The 24,805-nt window shown below is 44.2% G+C and overlaps 1 protein-coding gene and 1 long non-coding RNA gene across 24 annotated transcripts in view; one reads left to right on the top strand and one right to left on the bottom strand.

Annotated features, from left to right (window-relative positions):
- Positions 1-272: 272 nt before the first annotated feature.
- Positions 273-14,729, bottom strand: LOC103549316 (uncharacterized). Its single transcript, XR_011535568.1, has 4 exons — positions 14,616-14,729; positions 4,181-4,290; positions 3,117-3,175; positions 273-865 (listed from the first exon to the last, which is right to left on the bottom strand). It is a non-coding gene; the product is annotated as an uncharacterized lncRNA (long non-coding RNA).
- Positions 12,790-24,805, top strand: part of ARID1B (AT-rich interaction domain 1B) — a 413,537-nt gene continuing 401,521 nt past the window's right edge. For 6 of the 23 annotated variants that reach the window (XM_070603120.1, XM_070603118.1, XM_070603116.1 and 3 more), the window contains exon 1: positions 13,021-14,895. In XM_070603120.1, coding sequence (XP_070459221.1) covers positions 13,102-14,895 — 1,794 coding nt within the window. In that variant the 5' untranslated portion in view covers positions 13,021-13,101. Of the gene's footprint in view, positions 12,935-13,017; positions 14,896-24,805 lie in introns of those variants that run through there. The other 17 variants (XM_070603114.1, XM_070603123.1, XM_070603105.1 and 14 more) reach the window with 8 other exon arrangements.

The raw sequence follows: 24,805 nt of genomic DNA, 5'->3' as shown, positions 1-24,805 counted from the left end.
AGCCGCTTTCACTGTGAAACTTTCATATGGAGGCCGCCACAAGCCAAATGAACGCTTTCCTGGGAATATTAACTATATCTATTTCCCCAGAACCCTTAAATTTAAAACTTCTCAAAACAAAGAAAGCAAATCAACTTCTGACAGAGTAATACAATGCCAAGAATACAATGCCAAGATTGCCTGTCATATAATAGCCAGAATCTTACACTGGAGTGAAAAAAAAAATTAGAAGTTAAACTAAAGTATCTAGAAAATACATCACAACTCAGGTATCATTAGCCTAATTGTGGATCAATCACGTTAATAATTTTATTTTATTTTTGGTACAAAGGAAATATTGAGTATCTGTATCTAATAATTTTAATGATCTTGAGCTCTTTGGAAGTATATTAAGAAAGATTTTCCAATGGCATATTTTACTGATAGCATCTTTTAAAAAAATCATAAGTCTATAGGGTGGCCACAAAGTCTTTTTTCATGCTACTTAAAAGTTATATATGGGCTCCTCTCTACAGAAATCTTATTTCCTTCATGTTTTCCCAGACATCTTCTCTCATAGCTGGAAAGCATTGAAGCATCCATTGTAGCTGTTTCTAGGTCTTTGGCTCCTGTTACATGGGGTGGAGAACTTTTCTTTCCTAATGTCCCAAGGCAAAATTGACCGTTTGTTAAGTAGGGATCCTGAGAAGGTCATGCTGTGGAATGTTCTCTAGCTCCAAGAGTAGAATGTTGATGCACTGCCTTGTCGTCTTTCTCATTCCTGCGCCAACCACCGTGAAGTGCCCTCAGATGAGCAGAGTGGCTGGCACTTGTCTTGCTCTAATATGGTTCTGTCAGGTCATCTTCTGAAATCACTGCCCGTATCCTGACATGAGAAGGATTCTGCTCAGTCTCCTTAGAACAATGCATTGATTACTAAGGACGCATTCTCAAGCATGGGGGCTGTTCAGGAAGTGTCACAAGAGCTCAAATATATCAGTCACATTGGTACTATGCCCGGGGGGAAGGGGATGTTGCCCCATTATTGCTCTGACTGGTTGCAGAGGTCATACATTCATTCAACAAGTACCAGTGGAGGACCAGGTCCTATGTTAGGCTCTGGATAGACAGAAATGTGGGGTGCCCTCCTGGAGCACTCAGTCTAGGGGTGGAGACACAAACATTCACAAATACTTACAACACGAGATAATAAGGGCTAAAATGGTGATGTCTACAGGTTGGCTTCATAGCTCAGAGGTGACTATTCCATTGGGTGTGTGGGAACTGTGGCCAGGAAGGTTTCACAAAGAAAGTCATATCTGGGCTGAATTTTGGAAGATAGTAGCTTTTAACCAGCCAGTGGGAAGGAGCACAGAAAGCAGCAAAGGTTCAGGCAGAGATGTATGAGAGAGCCTGGTGGGGCAAGGAATTAGAAATGGAATTCACCAGGGATGATGTCACCAAGCGGGCGAGCAGTGAACCGGACTCAGGAGGAAGCGTCTGGACAGTCAGGGGAATGACGTGCTGGACGTTCGGGGGAATGACGCACACAAAGGCACAGAGAGAGGAACTGGTGTATGAGGGCAGAGGGGACGCTACCTTGACCAGGGCAGGGCTGTCCCCAGGGAAACTATGGTGAGCTGGCTGGCCACAGGGCCCTGACAGAAAAGGAAGAGGAGCACCCTCAGGATGGGGGCGCTGGTGGCCATGAGGAAACGAGGTTGGTGAAGGAAAAAGAGAAAGCATGGAAGAAGCCTCGAGCTAGAATGGTCCCAGGGAAGTCAGAGGAAGAGAAAAATAATTCTAAGACTTAAAGAGCCACTGGAGGACCTGCAGGCTGGTTCATTTGTCTCCTTTTGCAGATAAGGAAGTTGATGGGTCTGCCACCATGTGCTTCTTTCAGGTCAAAGACTGTTGTATGTCCATGAAACTCCCATCCCGCCCTCACCTCTGAGTCTTTTTGTTCCTACTTGACTCTTAGAGGCGCTTAGATGATCTAAATAGACCTCCCATCCAGGCTTTAATAAGCAGGAGTAGAATGAAAATCACAAAACACCACACTTCAGATTTCAATATATATTTCCAAAAGATTGAAGCAGAGAAAAGCCACGAAAAGACAAGTGGGTTTTGCTAGGAGAAAAACATCATTAGCAATCATAGATGAAACTTTTCCAGTGGCCAGGTGAGGTTAGAAATCAGAATACGGCAGGGATGAAGATATAAAATAAAGGCAGGTGGACTAACTGTCCAGGGAATTTACCCATGGAAGGTCAGCAGAAAGGTTATTCTAAAGTTTTGACCTTGAACCTAACATTTTTGTGACTTCCATGAATTATCTCACATTAGTAAGAAGGTCTAGTCTAGTTAATGATAAATGTATCAAAGGATAAATTGCAATTTGCAACACTGTTTTTTCCAGACCCAGTGAGGTTTCTAGTAACAATGTGTCTGGTTGTCTCCAAAAGTTTGTCATTCTTCTCCCATCCTTCCCCCTTCCCCTTCCCTTGCAGTTTCTTTCTTCCTTCCTGGTCTTCTCCACAGCACCCACCGGATGAGGCATATTCTCATTTCTGTGCACCCATCCTTCCTTGTCATTGCAACCAAGGGGACCCACGCGGCCCCACACAGCAGGGTGGGGGGAGGTTCTAGAGGCCCAGGGCCAGCAATCCCCTTTACTTCTCCCTTCCCTCTGACCTTAATACCAGCATTTTGTTGTGAGGATTATTCACGGTTCTTCATTATCACCTCCAAAGTGAAAATGCCCCACGTCACCCACTGTCTTATCTAGCCACAGAATCAAGGAATGAACTTTGGCCTGGAAAATCGCCCCCATACTGCATCCCCTTTCCCTACCTCCCCCTGGGTCAGTGCCTAGCTTGATCTACCAAGGATCAGCTGTAACTTGGCAATGACAAATCCTGGGATTCCACCCTTTAGGAAATGGGTTGAGGATGCACAAGCCTGAACTATTAGGATGGAAGGAAAAACTTTTTCAGTATTTAGACATATTTTCCTTTTCCTACTTTCAGCCCATTCATATGTAGGGCTGTTTCTGAGATGTTGTGCAGTAAACAGGATTTGTCCCTGGCATCACAGCCTCGCCATTCACTGTACTACTCACTCCCGCTTCATCTCACCTTCTCTCTCGTCCTCATTTCCTCCTCCTCTTCTCCTCTTCTTCCGTGTCAAAGCAGGCCTTCAGGAACAGATAGGAAATACATTCATACTAAGGTGTGAATGACTGATTAGAGCTTAAAGTATTACTCATTAGAAACATATTTGCATTTTGACAGGGCTCAAAGCCTTTAAAGAAAGGACTAAATCAATAAGTCTCTAATGGAGAAATTTTAATTAGGTAGCAGAAGAAATGTTTAGGGTTGAGTGGAGACACCCGGTTTTCCTGAAATCACACAACAGACACCTATTCTATTTAGAAAACAAAATGCATACATGTGCACACACATACATACACACACACACACACAACCTACTTACCTATTTAATTCCAGGCAATACGTTAAATGGTTTACATATATTCTCTCCTTTAATTCTTACCGCAAAAAAACATGCAAAGTAGATATTCAGTGTTTCACATACATCCTACTACACAAAAAGGTTAAGTAAATTGCCAAAACATGTATAGCCCGTAAATGTGGAACTGGGATGGGACTCTGACTTCCTCCCACAGATCAGGAAGGCCCCAGAGGGAGTACTCTTTTCACGTGGTGGGAGCAGTTTTCCTCTTTGCCTCCTGGGTTGCTTAGTTAAGCAACACATATAGAGCTTTAAAAAATCTTTTCTCATAAGTCATCTTTAAAAGTCCCCTTAGTCATCTTTGTTTTTCTCTGATCTCCCCAGAGTTTGTGTGTGTCATCCTCATGATGATGTGCCCCAAATGAAACAGTGGCCTGGTCTATTTTCACTTTTCAGCCTATGCAGGAACTAAAAAATAAACAGCATATGGTGAAAAGTTAATGAGATTGAAAAAAATAAGTTCCCTTGAAATAATCCACAGGCTTTTCTACATGTGTTCTTGGTCGGTTTTCAAAAACCACAGGAGTTTTACTATGCTTCAGAAAAAGGTGAATATTTGCATTGTTTCTGTTGGGGTCGGTGGGAAACCAATCTCATAGCATCAGCACTAATTATCATGTTGTATAGAAACAAGTGCCACACTACACTGGTACAGACCAAGACTTACTGTGCTGTGCTCGAGCATTAAAGATGGTCACAGCAACTCGCCAATGCTCTCTCCAGTTGCAAATCTCATGTCGCATGATGCTCCTTTAGCCAAGAATGATGAAGTCTTACCTAGAGTGGAAGAGGGGAAACCAGACAGTTTCTGAGGGGAGCAACCCTCTGAACACAGCTTAGAACTTCTATTAGCATAACAGGTAGACCTGACCTTTTAAGAAAAACTTCCTACACCTTTGAAGCAAATAAAAAAAGAAGTTAAGAATCCTGTCTTTATCTTAAATGAGTAGTCGCATAAAAAGTTATTGTTGCTTATGCTCCATCAGTTCCCTGCATTGAAAGAAACAATTAATTTGAAAATGCATGTAAATAATTTTATTTGTACGTTTGTGTTGTCACAAAGTTCTCTCGACAAGTGCTAAAGAGCCCGCTGTGGGTCCAGGATTGTTCTGAGCATTGTGGAAGATATGAGAGAAATTGAAGATAGGGACTTTGTCCTTAAGGAATGGATAATCTAGCTAGAGAGATGAAAGGTCCTTAATACAATAAAGAATAGCATCAAACAGTTCCCTTGTGCCCAGGACTGTGCTAAGAGCTTTGCAGGGCTTGCTTCATTTCATCCTCAGAAGCCCCGTGAAGTAGGAGCTATTATTTTCTGGGTTGTATACAGGAGGAAATCAAGGCTTGAGACGTTTACTGAACTCTCAAAGGTTGTTGTGAGAATTGTATGAGAAACCATAATGCAGTATATCAGGTTTATATTTTGTTCCCATCCCTCCCCCCCACAAAAAGGAAAAAAAAAAGAATTTCAAAATGAAGCAGAGTAAAACCAAAATCAGTAGCTTAAACAGAAGTAAACAGAAGTTTATTTTTCTCTCTCATAAACCTAGTCCGGAAGTGGAGAGTGACAGAGCCAGCACTGCAGCTTCTCTCAAACACATGGGCACACCTCCCTCCAAAGGGATCCAGGAAATGTAGACTCTTTTTACAGATGGTCTTGTGCTCAGTTAGAAATTGGGGCTTCTATACTAAAGGTGAGGAGAACAGATGTTGGGTTAGGCAACTTGCATCTCTGCCATATGTATGCAAAGTGCTGGGCACAGGATAAATACTGTAAATGTTAAGCAATAATAGTTATAAAAGTCAGAGCAGCCTAGAAGGGCCTCAGTTTATTGATTAAATGTGACTAATTTCTGCCTGAGGTTTCCTCTTTCCAACACTTACGCCCTATCCCTAAATAGGGAAGTGAGAAGACAGGAGGGCATTCTAGGTGCTCTAAACACTGGTTCCTGGGAGCATCCACTCCCAGGGCTTGTCTCTCTGTTTCCTCCTCTAGACCTGCGAGGTGGCTTGCCCCAAGCTTTGCACCTGTGGAAAGGTGGCAGAAAACCAAGTCATGATGCAAAACAAGGATACTGCCCAGGCCCGGGCATTTCCCAACCTAGGCTTCTGCTTGCTTCTCATGTCCCTTTCAGGGCCTGCAAATGATAGCTCTGGCCTCTGACAAATGGCCGAGGAGCAGGGCAGCCTCACTGTGTAACTCCAGGGGACAAGGAGTCACACTGGACAGAGGCGTCCTTTAGATCAGTGACAACAAGCATGGAACTCTGGTGCTGTGTGAACAGGAGGTCTTGGGAAGAGGGGCTGGTTGTAACTCATGGGTTGGGTATCTTGATTCACTTGGTTCATTTGGTTGAAAAAGTTTTCCATGAATCATCTCAATGTCACAAATTCCTAGATAAGAGAAAGGCTCTCAGGCCACAAAATATTTGCACTGTATGGATTTGAGGAGTTGCCTTCAGCTTCTTAAAACTTCTAAACTGTCTTTAGATAGAAGATTCTTCTATGAGCAGAGTTGGCTTATCAGAGCAGTGGTGGGGAGGGAGGCTTGGGGGAGAGCGAGGTAGAGAATACTGGATGGGATAGATGGATAGGGTGGGGCAGACAGGATGGCAGGGATAAAAATTGGAGATTCCAGCTGCTTCATACCTTGGTTTGGGCCAGGAAGGGGTGGGGTGGAAAAAGAAGTGGAGGTAAGGCCTTTATCCTTCCATTTCCTCACTCCCATATCTAATCTATTTCCAAGCCCTTCTATGTTATCTCCTCGCTGTCTGTCTCATGGAGGGCCACTGCAAGCATGCATGGTGCTTTGTGCAAAGTAGAAGACATCTCATCCTCCAGCGGACTCAGTCCTGTGCCAGGACTCAATGAGTGGAAAGTAAGGCTCTGGCTGAACTGCAGCCCCCACTCACGTCCTTGACTGGGAGCTCTTGAGCAGTGAACGATCCACACATTCTTAAGTGGTGGACTCACTGGAGTCAGTTCACTTATCTCCCTCCCCGTGGTCCTTCTTGCCCCCATCCAACTCTCTCATCTCTCATCTCTCACTTGGACTGTGCTCCATCATGACAGATAAGTGGGTGAGCCATTTACAAAGAGACTCAGACTTAGACTTTGGTGTTGTTGCCAAGTAAGGTTACACATTTGGTCCTAGAGATACAATGACTAGATGAAAAGATGTTCATCGTATTGTTTGTGTTTCAACTTATGATCTATCAACAAGGACCACACAGCCTGCAGGGCACTATGAATTAATTAAAATAAATAAATCAGAGTTTTTCTTTGAAAAGCACACTTGTATTGTAGTTTTCAGGCCAAATGTTTTTTAAAATGTAAACATTAAAATAAATCAATTTCTATGATCTTCTTTTATTAGTTCTTAATATCACAATATACTGGGAGCCTTGATAAATGAAAGTGGTCAAGGCCTCCCAGGCCCAAGAGGCACAAGCCTGAACTCCTGGGACCTGATCCCCATTCTAACTCCCATCTGCTCTGGCTCCACCTCCGAGGCCCGCAGCCAGAGGATTCTGTGACAACCCAGATCTGATCATGTCAGCCCCTGCTTAAGGGCTGAGGCTACTTGACACTGCTCTCGGAACGCAGGCCCTGAGTGAATTGGGATGTGGGGTCCAGCATAGTGGCCCCCATCTCCGCAGCAGCTCCGGGCACACCTGCCAGACTCTGCTCTCCAGCTCCACTGGGCTCCGGCTGTTTGGGATGCCCTTTCTCTTCCTTCCCTGGTTGATGTCGCCTCACTTTTCGGTTTTCAGCCCAAACCACATTTCCTTGGGGAAGCCTTCCCTCAGGTCCCAGCCTACGTCAGGCTTCTTGGTTTATTCCCCTCATAGAACTCTGTATCTTTCCATAAGAGCACGTTATCTCCGTGCAATTATCCAGTTATCAGTGTGGTCATTGGATTAACGTCTAGCAGGTACACTCAATGGGGTAAGTTCCTTGTTTTCTTTTCTTTTCTTTTTTTTTTTCCTGGGTGCAATGGTTGCAGAGCCTAGCACAGGGCCACTGTGGAGCAGGCGCTCAGCAATTATTTATGAATGAATGAATGGGTGTGAGCCAAGAAGCTACCTTCCCAGCTGCTCCTGGTGGCTTATGCTTTAGGAAGGAAACCTTTCACCTGAATGGTCCTTGAGAAAGCAAGTCACCAGCAGCACAGGGAGGTGCAGCTGGAGAGGAGGCATCTGAAAGAGAAGATGCCAGGCATAGCTCACTGAATTTTAAGTCCTATAGGAACATGTCACAATGTGGAAATTTCCTTTAAGTTAGGGAGAGGAAAAAATTATTTATGCTTGACAACTTGGGCATTTTCAGAGGAATGCATTATAATCACATTCTCAATGAAATTATGATGTCATTTTGTGTAAGACAAGCATATAACCGAGTCCTTTGGCCTTTACTGGAACAATCAGATGACTGTCAATCATGTACTCTTCCAGGTGCCCACTGATTCTCTTAATGAATTAGGGGCAATGCAATAGAATATAAGCAAGGGGAAATAAAAATCACGAATGCGCCACAGTAATGCACATGCGTTCTTCTTGTTTGGGACTTATTGTGCTTGAAAGTAGCCTTATTTTAGAAGTTTATGTGTGCTAGAAACAATTAATTACATATGAGAAACATCCAAAAGTTCCTCAGATCAGTCACTGAAATCTTTCTAGAATATTGAGGCAATTAGCTCTCCAAATGACTTCCCTTTGTATTCCTGATTATTATAAAATGACCTAAAGAATGCTCACTTCCCTTGGGGCCGGTCCCATGGCAGAGCAGTTAAATTCCTGTGCTCTGCTTGGTGGCCTGGGGTTCACTGGTTCAGTTCCCGGGCATGGACCTATGCACTGCCTCTCAAGCCATGCTGTGGCAGGTGTCCCACATACAAAGTAGAGGAAGATGGGCGTGGATGTTAGCTCAGGGCCAGTCTTCCTCAGGGGGAAAAAAAAAGCTCACTTCTCAAGTGTTTATTTATAAGGAACTAGAGTAATCTATAAAGTGCGTTTATCTAAGCAGCAGGTTATCATTTGTAGAAGCCATATAGCTGATGATATGACATGATATAATCATAATGATTATATAAGATGATATATTCTTCTTTTCAAAGGAGAGAATATTGAAATACACTAGCAGGTACTCAATAGATGATTTTGAAGATGGCAAAATGAATGAGGATAATACTTTGAATAGAATGAAAGAAATGCCATTGAACACACATTTGTCTAAAAGTTCTAGAAAACTTCTAAACTAGGCTCTAATAAAAACACTTCCTACACATCATTCAAAGTGTGGACAGTCCAGCTAAGATAAAAAGTACAATGTTCTAAAATGTAATAAGATGTTTCCTTATTCATTTAATTGGTGTTACTATGTTTCTCTTTGGAGAGAAATTGTAGTAGCCTAATGTTCAATGTGACTTAGGGTTCTCGAAATCTAGCTCCAACACTGGTGGGCTCCCAGTGTCCCATGTGAGCCGGGCCAGACTGAGGATTGGGGCGAGGTGCCTGGCTGGCGGGAGCCAGTGAGGCACAGCTGCAGGGGATGCTGGGGAAGTCTGAGCTTGTTTCTTTACTGGCCAAATCCTCTGTGATATTTCAGGGCAGCCCTGGGTATGTTTTAGGGTAATTATTTATCTCCCCTAGTGAGGACAGGATGAAGCTAATATTTATCTTTTTAATTCTCAGGGCAGGTCACAAAGTAGATTCTAGATAAATTTGTTGAATGAAAAGTGTAGTTTATCCCCATCCAGTTTCATTATCCCCACTATTACAGTCTTAGCAAGTATAATATTATGTGCTACCGTTGGTCAGAGTTCCCAAATATATTTCAATTATTTTTTGCCTAGAGTTTTTTCAAATCCTACCTAATTGTTTTGCATCCTAAGCTTATGGGGCACTCTTAATTTGCATAATTGTTTCAAATCAAATGCTATATGCCATATCTTGCTTTTACTCAGCTATTCATTGCTAACGTCTAAATCGGAGAAGTGAAAAGGACAATTGTTTAGTGCTTTTTAAAGTCTCTGACCAAGATCAGTAGGGAAATCCCATTAGCGCCATTCATCGCATTTCTCATAAATCTAAAAGGAAAGCAAGTATCCAAAGCCTTATTCTTTAATAGTTCTTATTTGTAAAACCTTGACAGGGCTTTATTCTAAATTGCTTCCAAATTAGGGGAAGAATACTGAGAAATATGATGAGTAGTCAATCGTGATAGTTTCAGTTATCGAATAAATAACCAGAACAGTCAAAAGGGACTAATCTGAAAGCAAATGGTATGATGGGCCGCGATGAGGCAAAAAGAACAGAACTGTGGCATTCTCCAACTACCATCTGGCTCGGCCCTCTTTAAGTGGGCAAGTTGAAGGGCCCTTTATTCAGTGCCCTAACACTTATTCAAAAGGAGCAGTATTTGAATATCAATTTTTCATATGGTGAAAAAACCCCACCAAAACTCCTTTTGTAGCCAAAAAGGAATGTTTAACAAAATAATGGGTAATCCTCTGGCTAAACACGAGGGCGTGGGGCCACCTGTGGGTGGGAGGTCGGCTGTGGCTCTAGCGTGGCCACTGGGGCCTTCACCTCGGAGGCGTCTTTGTGGCTGGAGTGACTTCCTAAAGTTGTCATTATGGTTTGAAATTTAGGCAAGAGGTGTAAAAATAAGGACTTCATTAGGAAAAATGAACATGGTGATCCCTAGTACCTTATTTCATCCAAAAAACAGTAATGTAGAATTGCCATAGAGGATAATGGAGGCGAGTGACACAATAGAAATGATCAGCTGTAGTCCAAATTGTGCTTTTGTGAAATGTGAACCTACGTCGTCACTTTCTAACAGACCCCTGACAATTGCCGTTTTGTTTATTAAGTCCTGGATTTTCAAATCAAACTCTAAGAGGCCTTTATTTTGTTTTCTTGAGAAGGTGTGTTTGAAAAGTACAAGCTGAATAAATAAGAGCCCACTACTTATCTTCAGCAAGATGCTTTAAAAGAGGTACTCGAGCATTTTCTGTGGTTTAAAAGACAAGACCCAGGCCTGCTGGCTTTGTGTTGTGCTTTTCTTACAGACTGCGGTGCCTTCTGTCTGCTTTAGGGTGTGGCATCTGCCATTGGGGAGGAGAAACTGGCATGTGTCGCCTTTTATAGCAGACTGATTTCATTGTGCTCAGGGCCTGTATTCATAGCCTCTTAGTTCCAATCTTCTAGTTGACTTGCTGAAGCAAATGGAATTAAAAGAGACTTCAACTTATATACTTATTTTCTTCTTTTAGTTTTATTCTTTACCCATATGAAAAAATATTTTTAAGAAATGGCCCAGAGTTGAACTTGGTGACTCATTTTCCCTTTTAGGATTCGTTGTGAAAAGAAGCCACCAAATATGGCTACACTTGTATGAACTGACTTTGATATATTTTATCAGTTTGAAAAAAATATACTTTTATGATTGTATGGATATATTTAGGTTGACTATAAATGTCTAAAAGCAAAAATATGTAATTGATTTTAAAATATATGTATATATACACATACACAAAACAGACATATATTTATATTTGCACATGAAAAACTTTAAAAATTCAACTTATGTGGTGTGATGTGTATAATTAGCATGGGTTTGAATATATAAAAGGAGAAAATCGAGGAGAAAATGTTGAAAAGGTACACTAACAAAGATGTAGTATTCTTTTGGCAAAAACTGATGAATGGTTTGGCATGAATTCATCTTACAGTTCTGTTATTCTCTTACGCATGACTTATAACCCCAGTTTTCCAGTTGTTTCTATAGAACTGCCATTTTTTGTTTCCACACTCTATGATGATCCTTGGGTGTGCACCTGATTTCCCTCCCTCCCAATTACTCCCCAGTTTTTCCCATCTCCCCTTTTCTATTTAGTCACATAACATACCTGCACTTGGTCAAGCAAACAAAAATAACCACAGCAGGTGAAATGAACTAAAAGAGCCTTTACGAAAAGCTGAAGAATGAAATGATTTTAGAAAACTACATTCTACCCAAATCATATACATTATTTCAGCTAGAGTGACCTCTATTTCAGCTAGTGAAAGCTCTGGTTTCAAAGGCCTTCTCTGGATGAAAACTGAGTCCACACTAGTACAAACGGAGCCATCGCTTAGGTTAAGAAGTCCTGTGCTAAAGATATTCAAAATGTTCCTAGCCGATGAATCCACAATAATTAAAACATCATAGAGTGATAAAACAACAGATAGTATTTTTAAAAGAACAAAGTATGAAAGATTTCTGCTCTAGGACCAGATGTGACTGACGTATATTATTATTGAGCTTCTGTTTATTAAATATAACATGTATTTGTTTTAGCTTTGTTTCGCATTGCTTGGCTATGAACTCCTATCAAGAGGGTTAATTGTGAGCATTAACCTCTGAAATAGATGAAAGGTGTCATATGGCTTTATGAAGATAGGAGATAAAGCTTAGCTGTCGCTATTATGGCACCAAGAGTTAAATTTCCATGTGCAAGTTGTTTGAAGCATAACACACCACTTCCATACTTGAGGACTTCCCCTTAGAAAGAGGACAGACAAGTGCATTGTATGCTCCTCTGGGAATGTTCTTTTTTCATTGATAAGCCTCCACACATATATCAGGCGCCCTTAAAAAGTTATATCAACGTTATCTTTGGGGCAGGTGCAAGCATAAGCATGTATTGAGTACTTGCTGTGTACAGGGCACAGCGCTGCCTGAATGCGGCTGACCTTCCCCCAAAGTCTCCCCTAATTTTGCAGTTTGAAGAAGTTGTGGGAATTGCGCTGACGGCCCGCCATCAGGGCTGCGAGGCTCCCATGCTGAAAAAATTACATAACTCCTGGGCGAGGCAGCGCCTTCTGCCCAGATCGCCCGAATATTTTCCTTCTCCGGCGGCTCCTCGGAACCTTCGAGGCCAACCGACAACTTTGCTCCCCAGCCCTTCTCCCTCTTTTGTCTGCTCGTCAGACTCGTTTTCCACCTTCGGCTCGTTCCTTTTCGACGTGAAAACAAACACGCGAGCGCCTGGTTGGCAAGGAGACGGAGGCACGAGGGGAAAGCGCAGCCTCCCGGCGCCCCGCGCCGCCGCCGCGCTCCGGGCGCCCGCCGGGCCGGCCCGAGCCCCCGATCCGGGGCCGCCGGGGGCCCGCGAGCCTGCGCCGGGCCGGGCGGCGGGCGGCGGGGCCCGGGCCGAGTCCAGTCCGCGTTTTGCGAGTGCACCCGAGCGATCGGAGAGAAGTGGATAATAGTTGCTCGGGCTCGCTCGGCTCCCTCTCCTGCCATGCTGGGCCCGGGAGGCTCGGGCAGGCGTGTATTTACCCAGATCCGGGGGAGCGAGGAAAAAAGTTGCATTTAAACCTGAACTCAAAACTTTCACCATGAAATGCCCCCGCGGGAACGGGCCCAGACCGTAAGGCGTGACTCCCGATCCGGCTCCGGCGGGGCCTGCGGAGGGGGAGGGGGCGCGCTCGCTTCCCGTCGGGGCGCGTGGATGCGCACAGGAGGGGCCGCCGCCTAAAAAGTGGGTTTTATTGTCTCCCCCCGCCCCCCGCCCGGCCTGGCCACGCCGCGGCGATCATGGCCGCGCGGGCAGCAGCGGCGGCGGCGGCGGCGGCGCGGGCGCGGGCGCGGACGGGCAGCGGCGAGCGGCGGGCGCCCCCCGGGCCGCGGCCGGCGCCCGGGGCCCGGGACCTGGAGGCGGGGGCGCGCGGCGCGGCGGCGGCGGCGGCGGCACCGGGCCCCATGCTGGGGGGCGGCGGCGACGGCGGCGGCCTGAACAGTGTGCACCACCACCCCCTGCACCCCCGTCACGAACTGAACATGGCCCATAACGCGAGCGCGCCGGCCGCCGCCGCCAGCGCCAACAGCGCCAAGAGCAGCAGCTCCGAGGCGGCTCTCAAGGAGGCTGGAAGCGCCGCCGCGCTGTCCTCCTCCTCCTCCTCCGCGGCGGCGTCCTCTTCCTCCTCGGCGGGCCCGGGCTCGGCCATGGAGACGGGGCTGCTCCCCAACCACAAACTGAAAACCGTTGGCGAAGCCCCCGCCGCACAGCACCACCACCACCACCATGCCCACCACCACCACCACCATGCCCACCACCTCCACCACCACCACCACGCACTACAGCAGCAGCTAAACCAGTTCCAGCAGCAGCAGCAGCAGCAGCAGCAACAGCAGCAGCAGCAGCAGCAGCAACATCCCATTTCCAACAACAACAGCCTCGGCGGCGCGGGCGGCGGCGCGGCTCAGCCCGGTCCCGACATGGAGCAGCCGCAACATGGAGGCGCCAAGGACAGTGCCGCGGGCAGCCAGGCCGACCCCCCGGGCCAGCCTCTGCTGAGCAAGCCGGGCGACGAGGACGACGCGCCGCCCAAGATGGGGGAACCGGCGGGCGGCCGGTACGAGCACCCGGGCCTGGGCGCCCTGGGCGCGCAGCAGCCGCCGGTCGCCGTGCCCGGGGGCGGCGGCGGTGGCGGCGGCGGCCCGGCGGCCGTCTCGGAGTTTAATAATTACTATGGCAGCGCTGCCCCTGCTAGCGGCGGCCCCGGCGGCCGCGCTGGGCCTTGCTTTGATCAACATGGCGGACAACAAAGCCCCGGGATGGGGATGATGCACTCCGCCTCCGCCGCCGCCGGGGCCCCCAACAGCATGGACCCCCTGCAGAACTCCCACGAAGGGTACCCCAACAGCCAGTACAACCATTATCCGGGCTACAGCCGGCCCAGCGCGGGCGGCGGCGGCGGCGGCGGCGGCGGAGGAGGAGGAGGCAGCGGAGGAGGAGGAGGAGGAGGAGGAGGAGCAGCAGCAGCAGCAGGAGCGGGAGCTGTGGCGGCGGCGGCCGCGGCGGCGGCGGCAGCAGCAGCAGCAGGAGGCGGCGGCGGCGGCGGCTATGGGGGCTCGTCCTCGGGGTACGGGGTGCTGAGCTCCCCCCGGCAGCAGGGCGGCGGCATGATGATGGGCCCCGGGGGCGGCGGGGCCGCGAGCCTCAGCAAGGCGGCCGCCGGCGCGGCGGCGGCGGCGGGGGGCTTCCAGCGCTTCGCCGGGCAGAACCAGCACCCGTCGGGGGCCACCCCGACCCTCAACCAGCTGCTCACCTCGCCCAGCCCCATGATGAGGAGCTACGGCGGCAGCTACCCCGACTACAGCAGCCCCAGCGCGCCGCCGCCGCCGCCGCCGTCGCAGCCCCAGTCCCAGGCGGCGGCGGCGGCGGCGGGGGCGGCGGCGGGCGGCCAGCAGGCGGCCGCGGGCATGGGCTTGGGCAAGGACATGGGCGCCCAGTACGCCGCTGCCAGCCCGGCCTGGGCGGCCGCGCAACAAAGGAGCCACCCGGCGATGAGCCCCGGCACCCCCGGCCCGACCATGGGCAGATCGCAGGTAACCCCCGCGCCGGCCGGGCCTGCTTCCGCCGCGGCGGCCTGGGCGCGCGCCGCGAGCCCTAGTTTCTTTCTTTCCGCGTACTTTTTCCGCGTCCTCTGCCGGGGGAGGCGGGGGCGAAGCGCCCAAAGCCATCTTAACTCGCGGCTGCCTCCCTCGGAGGCCGGGGAGCGCACCGATGTCCGAGCGCGCGGCCCGGGGACCTCGGGGCCTGGGAGGGGGTCTCGCCGGGGGCCGGACCGGGCCGGGCGCCGGGTTTCCCGGTGGCCGAGCAGCCCCACCTCGCCAGCCCGGCCGGGGCGCGGGGCCCGCGTGCGGGCGTCGGGGGCGGCCCCGCGAGGCAGCGGTGCGGGCGCTTTTGTAACCGGATCGGCGCACCCGGCCGGTGCGGGCTGGACAGGGATATTGACCGGGTCTTCCCGGTTAGCGCCAACAATAAGCTCAAACTGGGGGAAGAATGGGGAACTTTGTCCTCCCTCCAGCCCCACTATGTTCCCTCTTAGCTTACAAGGTGGAGGCAGGCAAAATAGGTTAGCTTTGTGGCCTCCGAGGGTGTTTTTCGTAGTTCTGCCCAGCCATGCCGAAATATTCGATGCGGACTTTGAGTTTGAGTGTTCGGTAGCCAGAATGAGACCCGCATTTGCAACGATGTGGAGGGAAAATATTCTAAGATAGATCGATTCGTTCCTAAGAGGAGCCAGGAAATCCATTATTTGGCCCAGGCTGCTTGAGATAGGAGTCACCTTCAACAGATAGGCTGTGTTCAAGGAACACATTCCGCTTAAATTGAACTTGTTTTGATCACGGACGAGGCATACGTTTTATTCAGCAAGTCCAGGAAAAAAGCAGAGCCGTGAAAATTGATCTTTGGGGATCGGATTTATGTGGATTTTCTTGAATTTGCTGGCACCCGAGTCCTCCAGCGTTATTAGGAAGTGGCCTGCGCTCTCGCTGTTTCTCGCTCGTAGGCTGAGCCTAAAGACTGACTTGATCTCCTTTGCAAGGTTTGGAATTTGAATTGTGGAGGTAAACTGGCTGTAATAGTCTCCAGACAGCTGCCTCCGAGTTGACATCTAATCTGCCATCTGATTGGCTCCCCTCTCACCATTGGGCATTTAGCACTGCTGATGTAAATAGAAGTGCTGAGCGGTACAGCCACAAAAATTCCTGCCACAAATAATAACTGAGCTCTATTACAAGCAGATGTAAGGTTGAATATTATTTAGAGCTTAAGTTATTATGAATCGTAGTTATTAATAAGAGGATTAAATACATAAAAACATTATGCTGGTGTCCAGGGTTGGGCATGTTCAAAATTCACATCTTTGACAGCCTCAAGATGGACATTGCATAGAGCACTGACTTTAGTTGTAGGATGAGGACATGGCAATTGAAAAATAATTAAACCAAGAATTTTACCAATTTTTGGGCTTGTGAAGCTTTTATCAAAGTACCCTTCATTGATTAAACTATGAAAAACACTTGAATTATGTCAACACATGCAGTTTAATATAAAATTAAAAGTTATAACATTAGGAATTTCGAGATTCTGATATGCAACAGTATCTTTTAGTGATGTTTAATTAGCTTCAGGATAGGAAGTATATTTCCAGTAATTTGTGTGTTAACAGTTATGACCGTTTTAAGATGTTTGTGCATGCAGAGCTTTAGTTAGAATTGACATTATATTTAAAAAACATGAAGTGAGGAAACTATATAATAATTTTGGCAGACAACAATTAGTTAAAAGGGAAAGAGTTGATATTCTTGTGAAATACTAAAAATCATCTTATATTTGCTTCTGATTTGGAGAATACAGGAATGCCCCAGGAATCCTTTTTTTTCCCTTGATTATTTTGTTAGATGAGGTCATGTGAGCCTTATTTGAACTGCTCACACATTCTATTAGGGAAAACTATATTGCATGCAAATGTTTCTGCCAAATAATTTTTCTTTCATAGACATCTTAATGCTATGAAAGTTTTTAAAATTCTGATCTGTTACAGAGGAATAACAGTGGTTGTAATGTGTATTTTGACACGTTTATTTTAGGAAAGTGTATTTTAATAATAATCATGTCTTCGAGGAGAGACGTGTCAGAGTGAATGCAGCACTGAATTTAACAGATAATCGTGTGCATCCCAGGCTGAGGATGTTAGTATCCACTGCTTTCAAATCTTTAGTTAGTGGAGTCGTACTTCTAATGATAACATATTTTCCTACCCTTGATAGAAAACTTGCAATTTCAGTTTTTCTTTTTGATTTGCACAGTTAAAACATAGAGAAACCTTTTGTACATAAACCCGCGTAATTAGTTTTAAAGAGATTTGCTTTGTCAGCTTTTAAAGGGGCAGTTTAAAATTCACATCTTTGTAAGCTGGAAAGGAAGGATAGAGGCAGACGGAGATCCGTGTTACTTTATAGTATTATTTCTTAATGGTACCAATCATTTTAAGTATTTTGTTTTCTTGGAATGAGAGTGAATCCATTATGTCCTCAGTGTGACCCTTGGGAATAGCATTTTTATTTTTGAGGGGGAAGAAAAATGACGGGCATATGACCTGGATTCACAGATTTCTTTTAGGTACCTTACCGTATAACACGTGGAATGTGTCTTTTTTTATGTTTTTTCTTTTTGGAAGGTTAGTATTATTTAGTATTTGTAATGACAGTTATACTAAGAAACAGTCATTTGTCCAAAATATTAAATTCCTACATAAGTATAGGTCATAAAATACTATTAAATCACGTTGTTAAATGATGAAATTTTCTTGTGGCTTTTAACACATTTAGTTTCATTTTTGATTTTAGGAATGGTTTATGTTGGGTGGCAGATGTTTTTTGTAATTGAGAACAAAACATATGCCTATACTGTAACGGGAGGGTCTTTTAAAAAAGTGAAATAAGCCGTTTTACGATTCGGTTTGTTTTGGGTTTTTGTGAAATAAGGTATTCAGATAGAGCAGTCTCGAAAGGGATACTGAGGTCTGCATCCTAAGGTTTTATGATGTCCACGTTTGTGCTGAATTCCATTAATGCTATTTTAACTTCAGTTTTATAGAATACAATATAATGTAATAATAAAAAAAAAAGAGCCTTATTTACCATTAAAAGAAAAGTGATTAACTGGCTTACAAAAAGCAGGAAGTTACTGTCTGGTTCCTGATCACCTTAAAATTTGTATAAGACTCATTTTAGCGTAACAGCCCTCCCCACTTCCCCTCCCAATGAAATCGTACCCTATCTGAGATTTTAAATCTTGTAAAGAAATTTTTGTGGCCTAAACTGATAGATTTGCCGAGGTGTGGCTGGCTGGCTGCTCTCCCGTCAGAGGTGGAATTGGCAACTGTGGTTCGCAGAAAAGACCTATCATTTGAAAAAGAAAATGTAACAAGAATATCTATACAGTTTTCTGTTTCCTGAGTTATCTGGGGTGAAATTATGCATGGCTGGAAATTGTTTTCATTGGGGATCCTGATTTCTGTGTACCTAGACAATTTTTTTTTTAATGGCAACTACTCTTTAAGACAGCTATCACTTAAATTTACGTTTATATTAACACAAAATTGATGTGTATTCCAGGGAGTGACATATTCTTACCTTGGGTCTGTAATGAGAAACCCTCATCTTTCTTTTTTCTTTGATTTTGTTTTGTATCTGTATTTAGGGAATGGATTTTTGTCAAGGCTTTTCATAATTGTTCCATTTTTCCCACTGTCATACTGTATCTGAAGTATCAGAAGTGTGTTATGAATAGGGAAATAATCCAAGTCACACTTAGGCACTTTTTATAGTGTCTAAATATTGTGGTCCTTCATTGAGATTGAGAAAATAATATCTTGAGGCTGGTATAAAAATAGTATTAATTCTGGTTTGAGAACTGATTTTTAAAATGTAAGACAACGTAGAGAAGACTCTTAATATAAACTCATTTGGTGGTTTTCTTAGACACAGACACATTTTGAAGAAAACAGGTGTAATGGAATGGGGTCAAGTTTTCAGTTCTATTTCTCATGAATGCACTTCATTACTTTATAATTTGGGGCAGAGTGTATCTAAAAAAATGACTTCTGATGTAAGAGGACTTGCTTGTTTCACTAGGATAAATACCAATATGACAGGCAAACCGAAAAAGATGAGCATTTCATTTATTTAACCCTGTCCTCTCCTGGGAAAAGTGGTTTAATTGAAAATTTGCTGGGGTCTGTGAAATTTTGCTACTTATTTTCAAGACTGATTTGGAGATGTAAATTTTGGATGTATTGGCATAGGGAACTGTTAGCTTTTTGCCCAGGGGCCTAAATCTAGGGGCTGTTTAAGACTGCACTGGATGGACACTGCCCAGTAATGGACCTGTGTGTTTTGATCCATATTTGAGGCCTGGAACTCATGTTTCACTTGTGTCACTTGCATTTTGGGCTGTGTGTAGATTAGTCAATTTGAGGCTTATATTTATGCTTGAGAGAACTGTTGTGTGTTACTTAAAACAACAGATTTCTGGAGGCTCAAAATGAACATTAATAACACTCAAATTCCATTAATTATTATTTTTTTCAATATTTAGATTTTCGAAGTGGATGTTACCAAATTTTTAGGACATTTTGAATGCTGTTTATTCTCTAGGGGCACATCCACGCCCTAGGTCTCTTTGGAACTGGGTAATATTTGGTCGCATGCCTTTTCAGAGGTGTCCTTTATCTGGAGATTTGTGCACGTTCTCAGTGGATATGTAAAGTGGAGCCGTGTACTTGCTGCGTATGCGTGCTTGAGGCTGAGGAATCTCGGGTCCTGGTTCCCTGTGGTGTGGGGGAGAAGTACCAGGCAAAGTCACTCATCCACTGGGGATATACTTATATGTCATATATCATGCAATTTTGATTTTTCCCATTTGGAGGATATTTATGCAAGACGAAGTGGCCCTTTTTGGTTTAACTGGGTGATTGTATTAATTTTGATCTAAAAACCTGGTATATACTTTAATGACTTTTTCTTTTAGAAATTTGATGAAAAGAAAATGATCTAGGTATCATTACCTGTGTAATATTAAATATCCATTTGTTTTGCCTTATGCCTCCTTTGGAAAGAATGGAACTATTAATACATATCTACTATAGTTTTAACAATTCATACTAATCTATTGAGTGAATTTATCAAGGTAAAATATTTGTTTCCACAGTAAGTTTTCAGCAAACATGTTCTGTTTTCAAAGTCTTTAACTTGGAGTAATTCTAAGAAAACTATTTCCTTAGAATTACTTACTTGAATACAATCCAATAGGCAGTTTTCAAACCCACTTCTGAATGGATCAATGCCAAGAATATTAGAAGGCTTCTGAGTTTGACAGATGAACTCATGATGAAATGAACTTATTTCTTGGTTGATACTTATTGCTAGGAAAGAGACTAAAGCCCTAAAATCTTAAGCATATCTGGTTTACCGATAAACACTTATTTTAGGAAGAGGCGGCAGAATCTGGAATAGATCTGTCGTACCGTGACAGTCCTTTTGGATTGAACTAGCTTCAGCCTCTGCCCACTGCTTTCTGTAGGGTGTACTTCTCACTGTCTTGTCTGGTCCTCGAAGAAAGATGAAACTTGAGAACCAGACAGGGAGTCGTTCCTTATTAGATGACTCTAGAAGGGAAGCCATATTTGATGAAATCCAGAAGAAAATCCTAGACCACTTTTTTTTATATGGGATGCTAAAAAAATGATATATATATATATTTTTTATTGTGGTAAAATATGCATAACATAAAATTTATCATTTGAACCATTTTTAGGTGTACGGTTCAGTGGCATTAAGTACGTTCACAGTGTCCTGCAACCATCACCCCATCCATTTGCAGACTTTTTCATCTTCCCAAATTGAAATAAAAAAATATATATTTTTCTCTTTCTTCATGTAAGATTTTAAAATTGCTAGTTATTAATGTGTAGTGTAAGCAAAATAATCTTGTTTTATAACCATTAATCTTGCCTCTTCATAGTTTATTAGTAAATTCTTCCTCAAACGTTCCATACGAATGATAATGGGGGTTTTTGTTTGTTAGTTTTTAATCCATTACTTCCTCCCAATTCTAGCTTTGGGGTAATCTTCCCAGATTTTATCTATTTGGAAATGTGTGTCATGGAAGTTAGTTGTTTCGTTGTCAGTTATGTCATTACAAATTTAAAAGCAGCTTTTTGAAGCCTTTCTGCTTAAAGTTTGGGATACTTTGTAGAGAGAAATCTGGGACTTTGTTAGATAATAGGATTTGGATATGAACTGTTGGCATCATCATTTTTCCCTTTACTTTTTTACACCTTCTTTTACATTTTTTGCTTCTTTTTTAAATGATTGGTTTTATGTATCTCCTCTGTGAAAAATCACTTATAATGAAGATTTTCTTCTATTTGTGTTTGAAGTTCGGAGCAGCCCACCCTAGCAGCCCAGAGCCGCCCGCCAGACCACCGGTTGCTGTGTTATTGCTCAGTGTGCCGTGCCCCAAATTTGTGCTTTCCCCCTCGTGTTTTTAATTCGTGGTCCTCAGCAAAACTGCAGAAATTTGTTATATGTGGAAAAATTCCTAAATTAAGATGATTGGCCTTTTAATTACATTTTAGAGGCAGCTGCAAAGGGATCCCTCTTAGAGACTGGTTCATCTTTCTTGTGAACAGCCTTCTTTTGTGTAGAATGTTGGAACTGTGTTTTAGTTGCTATTGATACGCATATGTAGTCGCATCTTTATCTGATCAGTTATGTCCTTTAACACGGGATGCCATCGAGGGCAAAGAGAAAATGAAGTGTGATTTAAGAGCTTATCCTGGGAAGCAGCAATTACTTCTTAAGGTGTAGACATTTGGCATTTGTGTATGCTAGGAGGTGTATGTTAGATAAATATCTGCTCCAGACAATCAATTGGCAAATATTTATTGAGCACCCATTTTCTGCATCAGCCCTGTGCCAGACACAGTTGGTAGCCAAGGTCTGGGTGCAGTTCAGGTAGGGACCTGCTGCAGGAGCCTGCTTCCCCTCTACCTGGGCCTGGTATTTTTGGCATCATGGACTGGCTCATTTAAAGAAAGTGCAGATAGCAAGCATGTGGGTCAGCTGTCTGTTGGCTTGCTTTCTTTAGGTAGGGGAGTGGATTTTGGCAAAACAAATAATTGTAGATTGTTGTGATATAGTGGATGGGAGCTAGTGACTCTTTTCCATTTCTCCCGATCCATTGCTGGCTTTGTGGCAGCGCAAAATATAGATCCACTACAGAGAATAATAACTAAAAGGAGGAAGATATCATCACTTTGAAATTTATATAGAATGGTCCTTTTTCTTTTTCTCAGTTTTCTGCATTACATTGGCTCTTGGAAAAAAAGTTAAAACAGTCTGCTCAGATTTAGGAAGATACTTAGATTGCTGGAGTATTTTTGGTAACTGTTTAGATAATGTATGCTGGCTGAGGAGTAAATTCAGCGACTGCTTCTGGGTCCTGAAATAAACCTTTCAGAAAGCGAGGCATTGATGATTAGTGGAGGCTGTTCCAGAATTCTTAGTATCTCCTGTCTCTTTTTGTGATGAGCATCTTAGAAATTAAACCATTCACCATACTCCATAGCCTTATTTTGACATCATTGGTAATTCTAAAATTTATCTAGAATTTGACATCTAATTTCTGAAATTTTAAGATTCAGTGACCATATATTTATATATATATCAAGCTATAAAGCCATTTTAATATCCTTTAAATTTTCTGCTTCCAGTTTGTATTTTTTATAATAAATTCACTTTACCCAATGAATTATAAATGACCTTGGAAATAGAAATGTAAAACATTGGTACTGCTGAGCAAGTATCTTTCTGAAGAGGCAGACATGTTTCTCAGGAAACTGGTATGTTTCTTGTATATTAGTTTGTTTCTGTGATTTTGAGGGTTTATGAGAATACGAAGGTAGGACGAGGCATCCTGATGGAATAGAGAGACGTGGGCTTGTTGGTCAGACTTTGATTCATTTGTAGGTTTCAGAGCCCATTCTCCCTGGGATCCAGCAGGTGCTCAGTTTCCTTACCTGGAATGTTGCCTGCTGGGTGGGGTTGCCCCTGGGGTCATCGAGGTATATCCTGTGGCATCTTCCGTGGCACTTCTTCTTTCCTCACCTGCCTTCCCACTGGTGAAGTCAAGGGGACCTGGGTTCTTGTTCTCTGCCCGGCTCTGCCGCACTTCAGGGTGTAGTCGAGGACAAGCCCTTGCATCCGTCAATTAGGTGACCCCTAGTCCCCCCCAGCTGTAAAATTCTGTGTTGCTCTGAATTAAAAATAAAATGAAATAAAATAAAGTGCCTAATCCGCTATGCACCACTGAACATCTTATTAAGCTACACTAGATCCCAGACATGTTCGGTGATTATAAACTGAGACCAGTGCAAATACACAGATTTTGTGAATCCTACTGTAATTGCCCTCACAAAATGTAGCTTTATACTGACTGGGACTCTTGTAAACGGTTCCATGAGTTGGTTTTGGTTTCCCAGTAGAGTCTGTGGTGGTGGACAATGTGATTGGATCCAAGCCACTGTCCGATTCAGTCTCTCATCCTTAATATTGATTAGTCAGTTTTGTTCTCTGGCCAAGAATCATTCCTTTCTTATACCTCTTAGACTTTTGCACTTTGGTGATCTGCAAAAATGACTGGCGTGTTAGGGGAAGTACTTTTTGCAAAGGAACAAAGTTTCAAAAATATAAAACCAGGCTTCTTTGAGATTCTGGGTGGTGGGCTTTGTTCTCTCATCAGTTAAGTAACTTCTGTTTCTGCTTCAGCTTCACTGTACGCATGATTCAGATTTGGTACTTAGCAAGATTCTGATTTGCTCTATGTATCATGCAGGTTTAGCACTGTTCTCAAATAGTCAAAACAGGGGATGTCCAATCTGAGAATGCCAAGGGCCTGCCTCAAATATGTAGAGCGGAACAGGTTTTTTTTTTTTTTTTTTTTTTGTATACTGAGATTATAAAAGTATCAGGGACAAAATTTAATTCTATAATGAACAAATACTTACTGAGCACCACTTGGTGCTTAAGATACAAAGAGTAAATATAACATATGATCCATAGTTTTCCCTGGTGAATTATCATAGACTCCTGGTGTTTCACAAAGTGGAAATTAAAATGAATGGCTACATTACTCTTCTGCAGTTCTGTGCAGAAAGACTAATCCTTCAAAGTGCATCATCTGAGAACTGTTTGAAGAGGAGTTGGTAATGTATCCAGACCAAACATTTCCTGCCAAGTGTATTGTGCATTTCCAATATCAGTTGCAAGGAAATCTGTTCAGTCGGCGTTTGACTATTTCACGTGTAAGGTCATGTGTATTTCATGTGCTTGGAGAGTGTGCTTAGGTGCTGTGACGTGGATGAGAAAGTGATCTGAATTTGGGTTTTGTTTTGAATATCATATGGTGGTTTTTCTGCTAAGAAATGACTTTATAGGATCATTAGCACGAAGGATTTAAAATTCAGTTCATTTACCTACGCTGAAATGAACAGCCTTGTATGTCAGGCTTTGCGACCACAGATTTGTGTCATTGTCGCTAGAGCCGGGCATCAGGCAGATGATTGTGGAGAGCCTACTGTGTGCCTGGCACCATGATGGATGATGGATCCCTGGGTGACTAGGGCCTGGACCTTGATGAATTGACTAACGACGAGTAAGCATGGTACACAGTACAGTGTAAAAGGTTTGGGTGGGAGAAGTTCTGATATTAGAGGGACATCTCACATGACTACGTTGGGGTGGGGGTAGGAGTAGGAAGGCTATGCTAGGAAATCAGATCTAATAAACCAAGACCTGGTTGACAGCAGAAGTTAACCAAGTGAAGAGACGTGGGGATGGGAGCAGGGCCAAGGGCAAGAGCCACAGACATGCAGGTTAGAGA

The sequence above is a fragment of the Equus przewalskii genome, chromosome 32 (genome assembly GCF_037783145.1).
Source record: "Equus przewalskii isolate Varuska chromosome 32, EquPr2, whole genome shotgun sequence".
Lineage (NCBI taxonomy): Eukaryota > Metazoa > Chordata > Mammalia > Perissodactyla > Equidae > Equus > Equus przewalskii.
This window is presented reverse-complemented; position numbering and strand designations above follow the sequence as displayed.